The sequence below is a fragment of the Onychostruthus taczanowskii genome, unplaced genomic scaffold (genome assembly GCF_017590055.1).
Source record: "Onychostruthus taczanowskii isolate IOZ18803 unplaced genomic scaffold, ASM1759005v1 scaffold60, whole genome shotgun sequence".
Classification (NCBI taxonomy): Eukaryota; Metazoa; Chordata; class Aves; order Passeriformes; family Passeridae; genus Onychostruthus; species Onychostruthus taczanowskii.
The window spans coordinates 1,321,243-1,333,808 of record NW_024503680.1 but is presented as its reverse complement, the minus strand read 5'-3'; the positions used below and the strand labels follow the sequence as shown (position 1 = coordinate 1,333,808).

Genomic DNA, 12,566 nt, shown 5'->3' with positions numbered 1-12,566 from the left:
AGGACACGCTCTGCAGCCTGAGGACAGCTCACACAGGGAAGCTGTTTATTAAACTCCAGTCTCCTCGCTGTGCTGCTGATGAAGGTGCTGCCTCTCCTGAGGCAGTTTCGTTTCCTCTGCAGCCCAGGCTTCCAACAAATCTCTTACAGACCTGGCCCCCTCTCCCAGAATGAAAATAGCACCAGCTGGCAGAGCCCAAGTAAACAAATGAGCCACTGTGAGAGGAGAGAGCATCTTTATAAGTTAATTGGTCCCATCTAAGAGTCAGACAGACATTTTCCTGTAGATAGATCGCTCAAGAAGCTCAGGCAAACAGCACTAACATGTCTCCTGGGTTTGATTTATAAGCCTGATTGCATTACTAGCTCATCTCCATATAGAATGATTATGAATATATTGTCTGTACTCTGCAGAGGGCTAAATTACCAGGCTCTGATATTCATCAGCTACTCCTTGAAGCTTTAAACCGCATCAAATTCAGAAGTCTCTCTCTCAGTGACAGCAGGGGTAGAAAGGAAACAGCTCACAACAACAACAGAAAAGGGTTGATCCTTGGGTTTTCAGTACAACCTGGGCGGTTTTAACACCTCGATGAAAGGGTGGCTGGAGGGAGGGAGCAGCCTGAGCCAAAGGGCTGTGGAGCAGGGAAGTGCCAGAACCCAGAGCCAAGTGTATTGGTATTGAGCAGTTACATTTACAAACAAAGGAGCTGATAACTCCCAGCAGGACTGAAGGGCTCTTATCACGGTGCTGATTAAAATTTCCTCTGCAGCCAGCGACGAGGGGGAGTGTCCTCAGTGGGGAGACAGTACAGCCCGGTGTTTAACCCTGCTGCTGCTGACTGCTGATTCATCCAGCACAAGTGAAGGGCTGCACAGCCTGGCTATCTGCTGAAAATTAGCTCAGAAAGCCCCAGCAGGAAGATCCACAGCCTAGTCACATCCTCTCACTCCATCTCCTGTGCCTCCCACTGCATCTCACCCCTGCTCTGCAGGTCCCAGGAGTTTTTGCTGGTGTCACTTGTGATTCCTTCCAGATCCTTTGCTCTTTTGTTCTGCCCCTCAATTCTCTACCCTTGCATGTGGTTAAAGAAATCTTTCCCTTCCCACTGCAGGATATTCTCATAAAGGCACAGCCATGCAAGGCACAAACTTGTTTGTGCTAAGTTCACCAAGAGTAAGATCCATGATAAAAATATGCCTTCTTTGATTAGCATCACTGACAGGTGTTACACCAAGCTGCTGAATCTGCCTCACCAGGCCCCGGTCCAGGAGATGCTCTGGGAGGAGTGGACAGGCAGCGGGAGAGGAGGTGGCTTGCTGTCCTCCTCCAGACAAGCCCATGAGGCTCAGCCATCACACTGGTGCCTTGGTGTAGCTCAGACACTTATGTGCCTTCTTGGCTTCCTTCTTCCACTCCTGTGGGTTGCATTCTTCCTGCCTGATCATCTCAGCATGAATGAGGATGTGATTCCCACGTTTATTGGCAATAAGGCCAGAAGGCAATGCCCTGTGACCCCACTTGGACCCCCAAGTAAGTCACCTGCCCACCTGGAGCAGTACTTTGCCCAAATTAGCACAAGTTTCCCATGTGAGGCTGCCTCCTGCTCGTCCCACCAGGATCAGGAGGTCTGAGGTGTACAAACCAGTTCACACTTTCCAGTTTCTTTCCCCCACTCCCAACATCTCCAGGATAGAGATCTTTCATGTCAGGGAAGATGCAGTGAAGGGTTCCACCACAGCTGCTGAGCTGTACTAGGGCTGCTGAGAGTGTTGCACTAGAGAGGCTGTTTCCAGAGTATCCCAAGTTTCCAGAGTATCCAAAGCAGAATGTGAGCAAGATACCACATATTCTGGCCAGTATTTTTTTTTTTTTGACCCTCTTAGTCTCTTCAAGAGACCTTAATATACATTAACATACACACTTTAAGTAATTTCATTAACATATACACTTTAAGTACTTTTATTCCTTTACAGGAAGAGGCAATAAAGGGCCTAAAATGCAGCTGATTTTCCAGGGCTGCCTGGTGAGTTCGGAGAGCTGGGAGCCAAGCTGCAGCATCCAGCTCCTGCACACACCAGCCCCCAGGGCAGGAGCCCAGCTGGATGCAAACTGCCCTGGGGTGGAGGAACTGCAGCAGCAAAGCATGGTCACATGGCAGGAGCCCCTTTCCTAGATCCTGTAAAATCACCGAGGGAAGCCTGGGCATACCCACAAAGTGTTCAAGGCCAGGTTGGGTGGGGCCTGGAACAGCCTGGCCTAATGGAAGGTGTCCCTGCCCATGGCAGGGGGTTGGAATGACACAAGCTTTAAGTTCCCTTCCAACCCAAAGCATTCCATGTTTCTGGGGTTTTCGAGCTGTGAGACACTGACATGAAAATGTGAGGAGGGATGTGTTTGTGCCATGGGGGTGTGACTGATGGCACCACCTCTGTGGTTCACAACCCTGTATGCAGCTGCTTGGAGCCTTACTGGAACAGGATAGAGCTGGGGAAAACAACAGGAGGCTATTTGGAATTCTCTGCTTTGCAGGTGCTTTCTGAGAGGAGATGCACCCTCTCCCCGTCAGGCAGCTTCCTGGGCCACAGCTGTGGACAGCTGAAGCACAAGAACAAAATTCCCTGGCTGCAGCAGCCCAAGCTGGACAATGTTGGATGAATGACAGCTGTGGGGCTCGTGGGACATGGTGTTGCCCCAGCCTCATGGCTCAGAATGTCCCACACACAGAGGCAACAGTTGCTGGACAGAAATCATTCTGTCACTGAGGCTGGTGGGGGATTTCAGCTGCCCAAATCACTGAAAGCAAAAGGCCAATGAGAAGGGAAGCACAGACCACCTCCCAGATCTGCAAACCACCTCTTCACTGGCTCTGGGATACTGTCTTGTGACAAAGAGAGTGACAAAGCCCTTTCCCAGCAGTGGGGTGAATGACAGCCCCCTTCCTGGCACTTAGGGAGACAGAGGGTTTGTTAGAGAGCTGCTGGGGCTGCTGGTAAATGCAAAATCCCTGGGACACAGGCTGCTGGAACTGAAGGCTGGCAACTCTTAACAGAAAATTATCAGAGTGAGATGGCTTGTGAAGGACATTAGAGGTGCAGGGTTTGTCCCACTTCTCAGGAGAGGATCAGAGTGGTTTCCAGCTGGGGTTAAATGATGTGCCAAGTGTACCCAAATATCCATGGAGCTGTTCCCAGACCATTAATCCAAGGGGAGTGCTGGAGTGCAATTCCCATAGCTCCTGAGGAGCTTCAAAAATACCCCTGTCCAAGAGCCCAGGCAGCAGAGCCAAACTTACTTTTTCTTAAAAAAAAACCCCACCTTTTGTAATCAGGAACTTGGAGGTAAGGATACTGCTGGCTGGTCAAAGGAAATTTCTTGCAGGATTTGGCTGTATCCTTACTGGTTTACCCACAAAGAAGGCCTGGGCTTGAAAACCGGTGATCCCAGGCTGAAAGTCCAAAAAGGAATGGGCTAAAACTGGGCATTGGACTTGTGTTGAGACTTCACCTTCATCCATGTGATAGAGATTGAGACCCTGCACACTGATCTTCCTGTGATTTTTTTTTTTTTTTTTTTTTTTTTTTTTTGGTTAAAAACAATGAGATTAATAATATGAGGCCACACCGTAGCTTTCCAAGACAGGGCTTTTATATTACATGGTTGAGGAATTTTTGTTACATGGGCTACAGCATGGTGTGAGGGTGGCTGACAGATTTGGGATGTAAATCCTGCTGAGCTCATGTTGGAGGTGTGTAGAGAGTATCTCTGGAGTGATACTGTCCATAGGACACAGTCCATGGATGGAGGTATCACCAGAACTACTCTTGGGTTTCACCTCGGACTAAACCACTGTGTCCTCCTACAAGGGGTCACAGAAGAACCTTTGCCCTGAAGCAGTGTGGGCAGACAGCAAACTGACACCAGAGCAGGGAGCTGCAGCACAGCTGTGCCCTTCAAAACTAGAGAACATGCTTAATGAAAAATACACACCAGCGCTGCTGCTTTTGTGTACAGAACTGTTTCTGGCCTCTTTGCTGATGAGAACATTGCCTGGAGTGGCAGACAACGCTCACCAGTCCACAGGTTTGTCTTCTTCAGTCTAGAGCAGGGCAACACTCCCAGGGAGTGCACAAAAGCACTTAGGAAAACCCAAGGATACCAGAGTAGGCTGTACCTGCTCACTGACACTGTGCCAACTTCAAGTTTATGCACTTTAATCTTTTGAGTGCTCCTTGGCCCTGGCCCAAACCAGCACAAAATTCCCAGGGCAGGTGGCTGCCTAGGCACAGCAATGCTTTGCTCCAAGGGGTGAGTTCCCCAGTGGAGAAAAGGAATTTGAGGTTTTGGCAGCCTTCCTAAGAAATATCATCTTGGCAGGCAACGTCATAGGGGCAGGCAATGCTGTTTGGGCAGCTGGGCTCAGTGCAGGGAATGTTAAGGATTGGGATGACAAGGGGTCTTCTGCAGGAGGTACAACCACAGGCAACTCCTGCTCTGAGACCAGACTCTTGGAATCACATTGGTCCTGGGAGACCCCAGCTCCATCCTCCTGCTCCAATGGGCATGGCTACGCAGGGGCTTATCTTGTTGAATTTTATCTGTGTCTAAGGACTGTGATGCTGCTCCTACTTTGGGCTCCTGTTCCAGCATTTGACTGCCTTCTTAGTGAAAAACAGTGAAAAAAAAAGCTCAATTTCTCACTACCTCAGGAGATTGGTACAAAGTTATTGCAGGAGGAAGGTGCTCAGCGAACTGCCACAGCTCGCTGTGCAGACACAGCTCGGTGGAGGGGAAGTGGAGGGTCATGGAACCACACAAAAGTTGTTTTCTGCAGGGGGACAAGGCACAGAGTGTGGCCGTACCCGCTGGCCTGCGTTGGGACTGGTGAGAGAGGAGCTCACAGACAGTGCCCTGGGCTGCTCCCTGTGCCTGGCAAAGTGGCAGGGACTGGCACAGAGGGGACACAACTCCTGCTGGTGAGGGAGAGGGCAGGGCTGTTAAATGGTGACACTGCTGGCATGGGGGGACAGGGCTGATGGTGTGGGACAGGGGCCCGTGGGCTGACAGGGGACACCACTGACAGCGGGACATGGCTATCAGGAGGACAGCACTGACAGTGGGACATGGCTGTCAGGGGGACACCACTGACAGTGGGACATGGCTGTCAGAGGGACACCACTGACAAGGGACACCACTGACCGGGGACACTGCTGACAGGGGTCACCGCTGGTCCTGGGGACATGGCCGGCAGGGGGACACCAGTGACAGAAAGGCCATGACTGACAGTGGAACACCACTGGAGAGGGACACACTGGTGACAGGGGGGACACGGTGGGTAGGGTACATAGCTGCAGGGTGACTTGTCGGATAGGGGGTCACCACTGACACAGGGGACACCACAAACACAGGGGACACGGCTGACAGGGAGTCATCACTGACACGGGACAGCACTGAAACGAGAACACGGCTGACAGGGGGACACCGATGACAGAAAGGACAAGGCAAACAAGGGGACACCACCGACACAGGACGCTGCTGGGAAGGTGACACCACTGACAGCGGCACACCAGAGCCGCGGTGACAGCAGGAACAGGCTCTGGAACATGGCCGCCGCCCCGCTCCGCCGTGAGGGCGGGCCGTGCCCGCCGTGCCCGCCCCCGGCTCGGCGCGGCGGCGGAGCGGGGCTGGGCGGCCCCCGCCCGCGCAGAGCCCCGGTGCCTCGCCATGGTGCTGCCGGGGGAGCAGGCCCGGCTCTACCGGCCGCGGCCCGAGCTGCTGCCCGCGGCCCACGTCCCGTCGCTGTCCCACTACCAGCGCCTGTACCAGCGCTCCGTGGAGGAGCCGCACGGTGAGCGGGGCCGGCGCGGCGGGGCGGCGGCTCCCCGGGCCCTCGGGGGCTGCCGCGGGGCTGTGGGGAGCGCGGGGAGCCCTCCGCGGACCCCCGCGTGTGGGGTGCTCGGGGTGCCCCTCGTGTTCCCACAGATGTTACCTGCCTCATCCCCGTTCCCTCATCCCTGTTTCCCGCTCACGGGCTCCGGTGCCCGTTGCCTTTCCAGAATTTTGGGGAGACATCGCTAAAGAGTTCTACTGGAAGCGTCAGCTCACGGGACCTTTCCTGAAGTACAACTTCGATGTGACCAAGGGGAAGATCTTCATCGAGTGGATGAAAGGAGCGACCACCAACATCTGCTACAACCTCCTGGACAGAAATGTCAATGAGAAGAAGCTTGGGGACAAAGTTGCTTTTTACTGGTAAGTTTCTGTTTTTATTGTGGTGGAGAGGATGTGTAAATAGCACCTAAAGTGTACAAACAGTGTCAGTTTCTACTGAGGTGAATGAAAACATAAAACCTGAGAGGGGCTAATCCTTAGATGGGTTTAGCACGTGTTTGCTTGCAGTGTCCTTGGGAAGAGCTGTGCCGGGAAGCTTCTCTGCCCTTCCCGGGAAGCTTCTCTGCCCTTCCATGCACTGAAGTGCCCGGCATGGCAGTGGGGAGCGCCTGGCTGCCAGCTCTGCCTCTGCAGCTGCACCTGCTGAGAGCTCCGAGCGGTCAGACTGGAGCGAGGCAGGTGCCACGACTGCCTGGTGAAGGAGGTAGATGTGGCTAGAGGCACGGGATGAGAACAGCCAACACCCGACAGCTAAAGGCTAATAAACTCCATTATCTCCCGTGTTTGTATTTTGTGGGCTGGCGAGTTTCCACTCCTGTGGCAGAAAGGTTCTCCTAATACCTGAGTTTATATGTGGATTCCTTGCACTAGAATGTGAGGTGCTTTCAGACAGACTGGCTTCTCTGCCTTTGGGAAGAAAAGTTACTTTCAACCCTATCTGAAGTATGTTTGTGTTTTTTTACCAGAGTAGTTACTAGTGTTAAAATCCATGTACAATTTACTTTTCATATTGATGCAAAGGTTTCACTTGTGATGTCCAGGCTCCAGAAGTAATGTGCTCCTGCTGAACTAGCTCAGCTGGCAGCACAGCTGTGTCCTCAGACAGAGCTGTGCCTGGCTCTCCTGTGCGTTTGGCTGTTTCCCTTGAGCTTGTGTTCATGTAATCTGGCTGTGACTGTATGTGACAGAGCAGAGGCACAATTAGATGTACCCCATGGTAGGCATGCAGAAACTTGTTGGGATATGGTGAGTCCCTTGAGCAGAGCAGATGGAGAAATCTTACTGTCATTGCAATAAAAATATCAGATACTCTAGGTGATTTATTGTGCAGCTGAAGGTCTCCCTGAGTCACCTGGTGTAAAGTTGATTGGGGAGCCACCCCGCTGCTGAAAGGAACATGGTTATAGCAGTGTGGCTCTGGCTGTGGCTGTAAAATTGGCTTCATAGAGTTTCTGCAGTTTCTATCCATAGCCCTTTTGCTTCAGTGAAAGAATTGCACACGCTGTCTAGTAGATAGTCATATTGATAAGGCACAGGTGAAATGCTGGAAAGTGTTTACTTCCCTGCTAGTTAAATAGATTCTGTAGCTGACTCTGATATAAAATGACTGCAGCTTTTGAATGAAAACTCCTTTGTAAACTCCTGCAGGTAAAGGTGTAAAGCAAACAAAGCTATTTGGCAGCCAGTGCTGGCCCTGTGCTGGGGCTTGTTGAGGGACTGGGTTCTTTGTACACATAAATCCTTGTGTGACAGTGAGGCAGCTGCTCTCAGTTTTAATTCGGGCTTGGTGAACATTTTTCTTTTTGGTTATTCTGGCAGCATTTTTGGGGGTATTTGTGATGCTGAGAAAGCTTGGGGTGGATATGAAAATGGTGGGTGGCTGTCAGTTGTGGTTTTCACAGTGCTGAAAAATAACGTCTCTCTTCCTCCTAAGGAGAGAGTTTCCCCTGGCTGTTTTGGGACAAGCTCTCCTAGCATGGTTCTGTCACAGGTGACCAGGCAGTGTAGTGTGGAGCTGTCAGCTAGGAATGCTGGTTGGAGCAATGGAAGAGGCACACTGTGGCACTGAGGACTTGTGAAAGTGGGGCTGAGGTTTACAGCTCATAAAATTACTCCTCTCTGGGCATGTGGTTTTCTTGAAAACTAAGCAATAATTAATTTCTCTCATCTTGTCCTCTCACATTTTGTGTTGTAACACTCTGGAATGAGCTTGGCTCCCTAAAACACTTGAGACTTACACTGTATGAAAGGTCAGAAAAATATTAAAGCACCTGAGCCACTAGATTGCATCTGAGAAAGTCTGTAGCCTGCTAGATGGGAAAGGTGCTGAACTTACACCAAGGTCTGATTGACTGCCCAGCCCTGAGAGCTCTGAAAAGCTACAGAACCATGGTTTTTGCTTTCAGAGAGGAGGAGATTAGGGAAAAGTTGAACAGTGTTTGGAGGCATTGCTAAGTGTCTCTGAGAAGCAACGTGTCCTTACAAAACTCAGAACTGCTGGCTATGGCTGTCTCCAGTCCTGCTTGGATGGGAAGGAGTGAGCAGCTCATCTGGGTTTGTTAGGGCCAAGCTGCACTAAAGGTTCCTGCACCACCAGCAGTCCAGGACTGCCCAAATTGGCTCCACTCAGAGGGTCTAATCCCAAGCCACATGGAATTGCGTTTTCAGCACAAAGAGCAGAACATGGGATTGCCTAATGCTGCAGAACTTGTACATAGGTGGTGTTTGCTGTGGTGGTGTCGTCCTCACAGTGCTGTTAGGACTGTGTAGTTCCAAATGGCCATCCTCAGTTGGTAGGAAACAAGGATTTTTCCCTATGGCCTGCTTCACTAGGATATCTTGGGCTGCTTGTGAACATCACAAATATTTCTGATTTCCCTGCTTCTCATTCCTCTTTCTCTGCTTGGTGCTGATGTGGCCTAAAAAAAGGAATAGAAGTTCCAGGAAATGCTTCTGATAAAGTGCTGCTCTCAAAAGTGAAATCTCTTTCATAATGGTGTGTAAAGGCTGCGGCCAGGAACAGTGGTTGCTGTTGGTACCTGTGGTGACTCTCGGGGACCTTGTAGGGGAAATGGGCTGGACCATCTACTGGGACATTAAGAGGACTTGCAGCAGTGCTGAGGACTTTTTGAGGGATGGTTGATTAGGGCAGGAGCACAGTATTCCTTCACCCTGCTGTAGACATGCCAAAGTCACTTGGACAGTCCTTAGTTCTGTGCTGAAGTGTCTGTTAATAATCTCATATAAACTTCAGCCTGGGCAGCCTGCAGAGGTAAAAATACAACCATGAGGGAGTTAAAAAAAACCACCACCTATTGCAAAACTCTCTAATTAGACCCTGGGGTGTGAAGGTATTTGGATGAGGCCTGTTTTATGTGTAACTTGTGCCTGTGTTTCTCAAACCAGTTACCCCAGCTGCAGTGCTGGTAGGGACAGGGGCAGGAGGTAGAGCTGTGTTTTTAGAGTCCCTCTAGCCAAGGAGATGGAGCTTGGCCAGTGCTCCTGGCTTCTGCCATCTCTGAGAGAGTGTATTGATCTTCTGCTTTTTTATATTGGCATATGACATTACGCATCTAGAAAGGAGCAATAAAGATAGTAAAGGCTGCCAGAGATAATTGTAACTTTGTTTAACAAATAATAAGTGCCCATGGTTCCTCCTTTGGGCCTAGAACAAACAGGACATGCAAATAGAAAATTAGGAGGTGTGCCTTGTTTGGTTTGGGTTTCTTTATATGATTTGACTTTAAAATGTAATCATGCATTTAGGGCCTTGTAGCCTTGAGGTTTCTTCCAATAAAACTTTCTATAAGAAAAAAACAAACAACTATGAGAGCATGTTTAAATATATATATATAAAAGATGCAAACCAGCCTCACAAATGCTGTGGCAGAGGATGCTGGCTGTTAACATCCAGCCTTTCCAAGGGCTTCTACATGATGCAGTTGACTCTGCTGCTCCCACTGGCTTCAGGATTTTGGGTCATCCTGTGTCAAACTGACCATTCAATTGTTTGGTAAATTCCTGGGTGACTTGTTACCCTTCTAGTGATGCAGCCTCTTTCCATGTCACAGTTTGTTTAAAGAACAAAATTCACCCCTGGGAAGGTTCCTTTTACTGATCCACGTTTGCAGGTGTGTGCATGGTTTGGTTCATGTCCACAGCACTACCCATGCTCAGCACAGCTCCTTTCCTGAAGGGGATTCTCCATGGGAAAAGGGGTGGCCCCCCTCGATCCTTTCTGAGGTGCCTCCCCAGCAATCTGTCATCTCCCTGTTGTGTATGGAGAGGGATAGATTGTTGGTTTTGGCAGATATTAATTATTTTGAAAGCACTGCTGAACAGTACGATGCCCTGCTTCTGGAAATCAGGCACATTATGTGCACCTAAAATAGGTAATAAATTACATTGAATGTACTAGTATTTTATGCAGCTATAAATCTTGTACATTCTTCAAGGGCAATGATAGTTGTAGATTCCATCGCAGAAAGTGTAGCTTTTTTCTGGTGGGCTTTGAAATCTGCCAGTGTGGGAGAGGGTGACAAAACTGGGAGTTTCAGACAGCATTTCTCATCCCTCCAAAAGGGAATATTCCTGCATCATGGGGATGACTGAGCTGTGTGGGTAGTGCAGGAGTGGGGGTGGGGGGGAGCATCAATAGAAACATGGGATATTAAAATAGGGAGTACAGGGAGTAGTGTAGTAGCTCAGGCATGTCCAAGTCATGTGCTTTCCTGGCTTCTTTGAAATTTTTCCTCTCAGTTCTGGGCAGACACTGTATATATATGAAGTACAAGCTGGGACAGGAGGGACTCCAGCTTCTCCCCAGGTGTAGCTCCCTGACCTTTCTCCATAGGTGGATGGAGTCTCTAACTTTGGCTGTGGGCTGTTTGGAGCAAGGTCATGATGGGTTTAAAATTAACTGATTTCGTGTAACTGCTCCGAATTCCCTGCTGTAGGGTGCAGATGAGATACAAAGATGATGCTGCTCCAGGGCAGCATGGTGGTGCCTGCTTAAGGGTTTGAGGTTGTCAGTTTGGCCTGAGGGGCAGGAAAACACAGAGATCATGGTCTAAAACTTGTTACCAAGGGCTCTGTGTGTGTGTGTGTGTGCTGAGACCCATTTTTCCCCTGTCATATCTTGAGGTTCTTCTGTCCTGAGTGTTTCTGTTGTACTCATGTGCTTCATCCTTCATCCTCTTCATTACTAGTGAAATCTTCAAGGTAGTTCCCAGGTGAGTGGTTGTGCCAAAGGGATGAAATAAATATCTGAGAACAACAAACTACCTCCTTCAGGCATGTGTGGGGTGTGCTTTCCTGGATGCTGTGAGTCAGCAGGTTGAGCACTGTGGTGCTCAGGCACTTGACATGCTCAGAGTCAATGGAAGTTGTTTTTCCATTGCAAAGACTGACTTGAAAGCAGAACTTGACTCATCCCTGTCAGGTACACTTGCTGGTGTGCAGGGAAATGCAGGGAAGGGTGATTAGTTTGATGTTTTGGAGAACTCAAGCCCCATTCCTGCTTTGCAGAGCTTCTTCCATCCCAGGATGCCAGGCAGGGCAGGAGCAGGGAGCTGGCAAGTGCTCTCAGCCTCATGCTGTTCTGCAGTGTAAGGAAGGAAAGGGACAGATATTAAAGGTTGGTGACCACTTGTGATTGCCCAGTGCCTGTGGTCTCCTGTGGTTTTGCCCATTCAGAAGCACCCCTGGATGTGTGCCTCCATGGGAGGGCATTCCACATTATTGAAGATTTTCTCTGGAAATAGTTTTTACTGAGCTCAAATAACACATAATCCTGCTTCTGGAGACAGAGTGGGATTTTGCTTCTGTGTTAACTCAAATCTGTTAAGAGAAAAGGCACTCAGGTAGCACTTGGGTGGTTGCTCCATGGCAAAGCAGTGAGGACAGGGGTTGTTTAATCTCTCCTGCCTGGGGGAGCAGCTCAGCTGCCTTGAATCAGGGGAACAGCTTTCATTTGCATTTTGTTGGATCTGTTCGTTTCCAGCCTTTTTGCTCAGAAACCTTTGGTAGCTGCTTCTGGCAGGATACAGCATCCATCCATATAAATACAAGGGATTATCCAGGAAGTATTGGACCAGATAAACAAGTGGGATGTCCGTAAGTGCCCAGGATTAGATGGCATGTGCCCCAGATAGGGGCAGGAACTTGAATGTGGAATTGCAGAGCTGCTGGCCAGGGTATACTGGTGGTATTTACAAAAGGCTGCAGTGCCAAGGGCTGGGAGGTTGCCAGTCCCTCTTTGCCCAGAGAGGGCAATGGAGAGGGTCCTGGGAACCAGTAAATGTGACTTGCATCCCTAGGGGTGCAGTGGAACAGGGTCACTGGGAGAGGTGGTGGAGCTGCTGGCAGACTGCTGGAGCATGAGGCCGGTGGCACTGAGCGCCAGAGATGGCTCTTTTCAGACCACCTTCGGGAGGTTTCCCACAAAATGTTGTTCAAGAAAAGAATTCAAGTGTGCCTGGAAGAAGGGTGTTTTTGTGGAGCTGCTTTAGCCTTGCTTCCTCACTTTCAGTGGACACTCTTCAGTATCAGCGGCAGGACTGCCAAGGGCAGTGTTGAAACAGAATTGCTGGTGGTGGCCAGGCTGACGTGCTCCAGAAACAGCATCTCCTGCTGCTGTTGCACCTGGAGGCCGAACATCAGCCATGGTTCTGACC

General features: G+C 50.0%; 1 protein-coding gene across 2 annotated transcripts in view; it reads left to right on the top strand.

The window, feature by feature from the left end:
- The first annotated feature begins 5,673 nt into the window (after positions 1 to 5,673).
- The window catches only part of ACSS2 (acyl-CoA synthetase short chain family member 2), a 31,134-nt gene continuing 24,241 nt past the window's right edge, over positions 5,674 to 12,566 (top strand). For both annotated transcript variants that reach the window (XM_041419261.1, XM_041419260.1), the window contains exons 1-2: positions 5,674 to 5,848; positions 6,057 to 6,252. In XM_041419261.1, the coding sequence (XP_041275195.1) occupies positions 5,725 to 5,848; positions 6,057 to 6,252 (320 nt within the window). In that variant the 5' untranslated portion in view covers positions 5,674 to 5,724. The remainder of the gene's footprint in view (positions 5,849 to 6,056; positions 6,253 to 12,566) is intronic.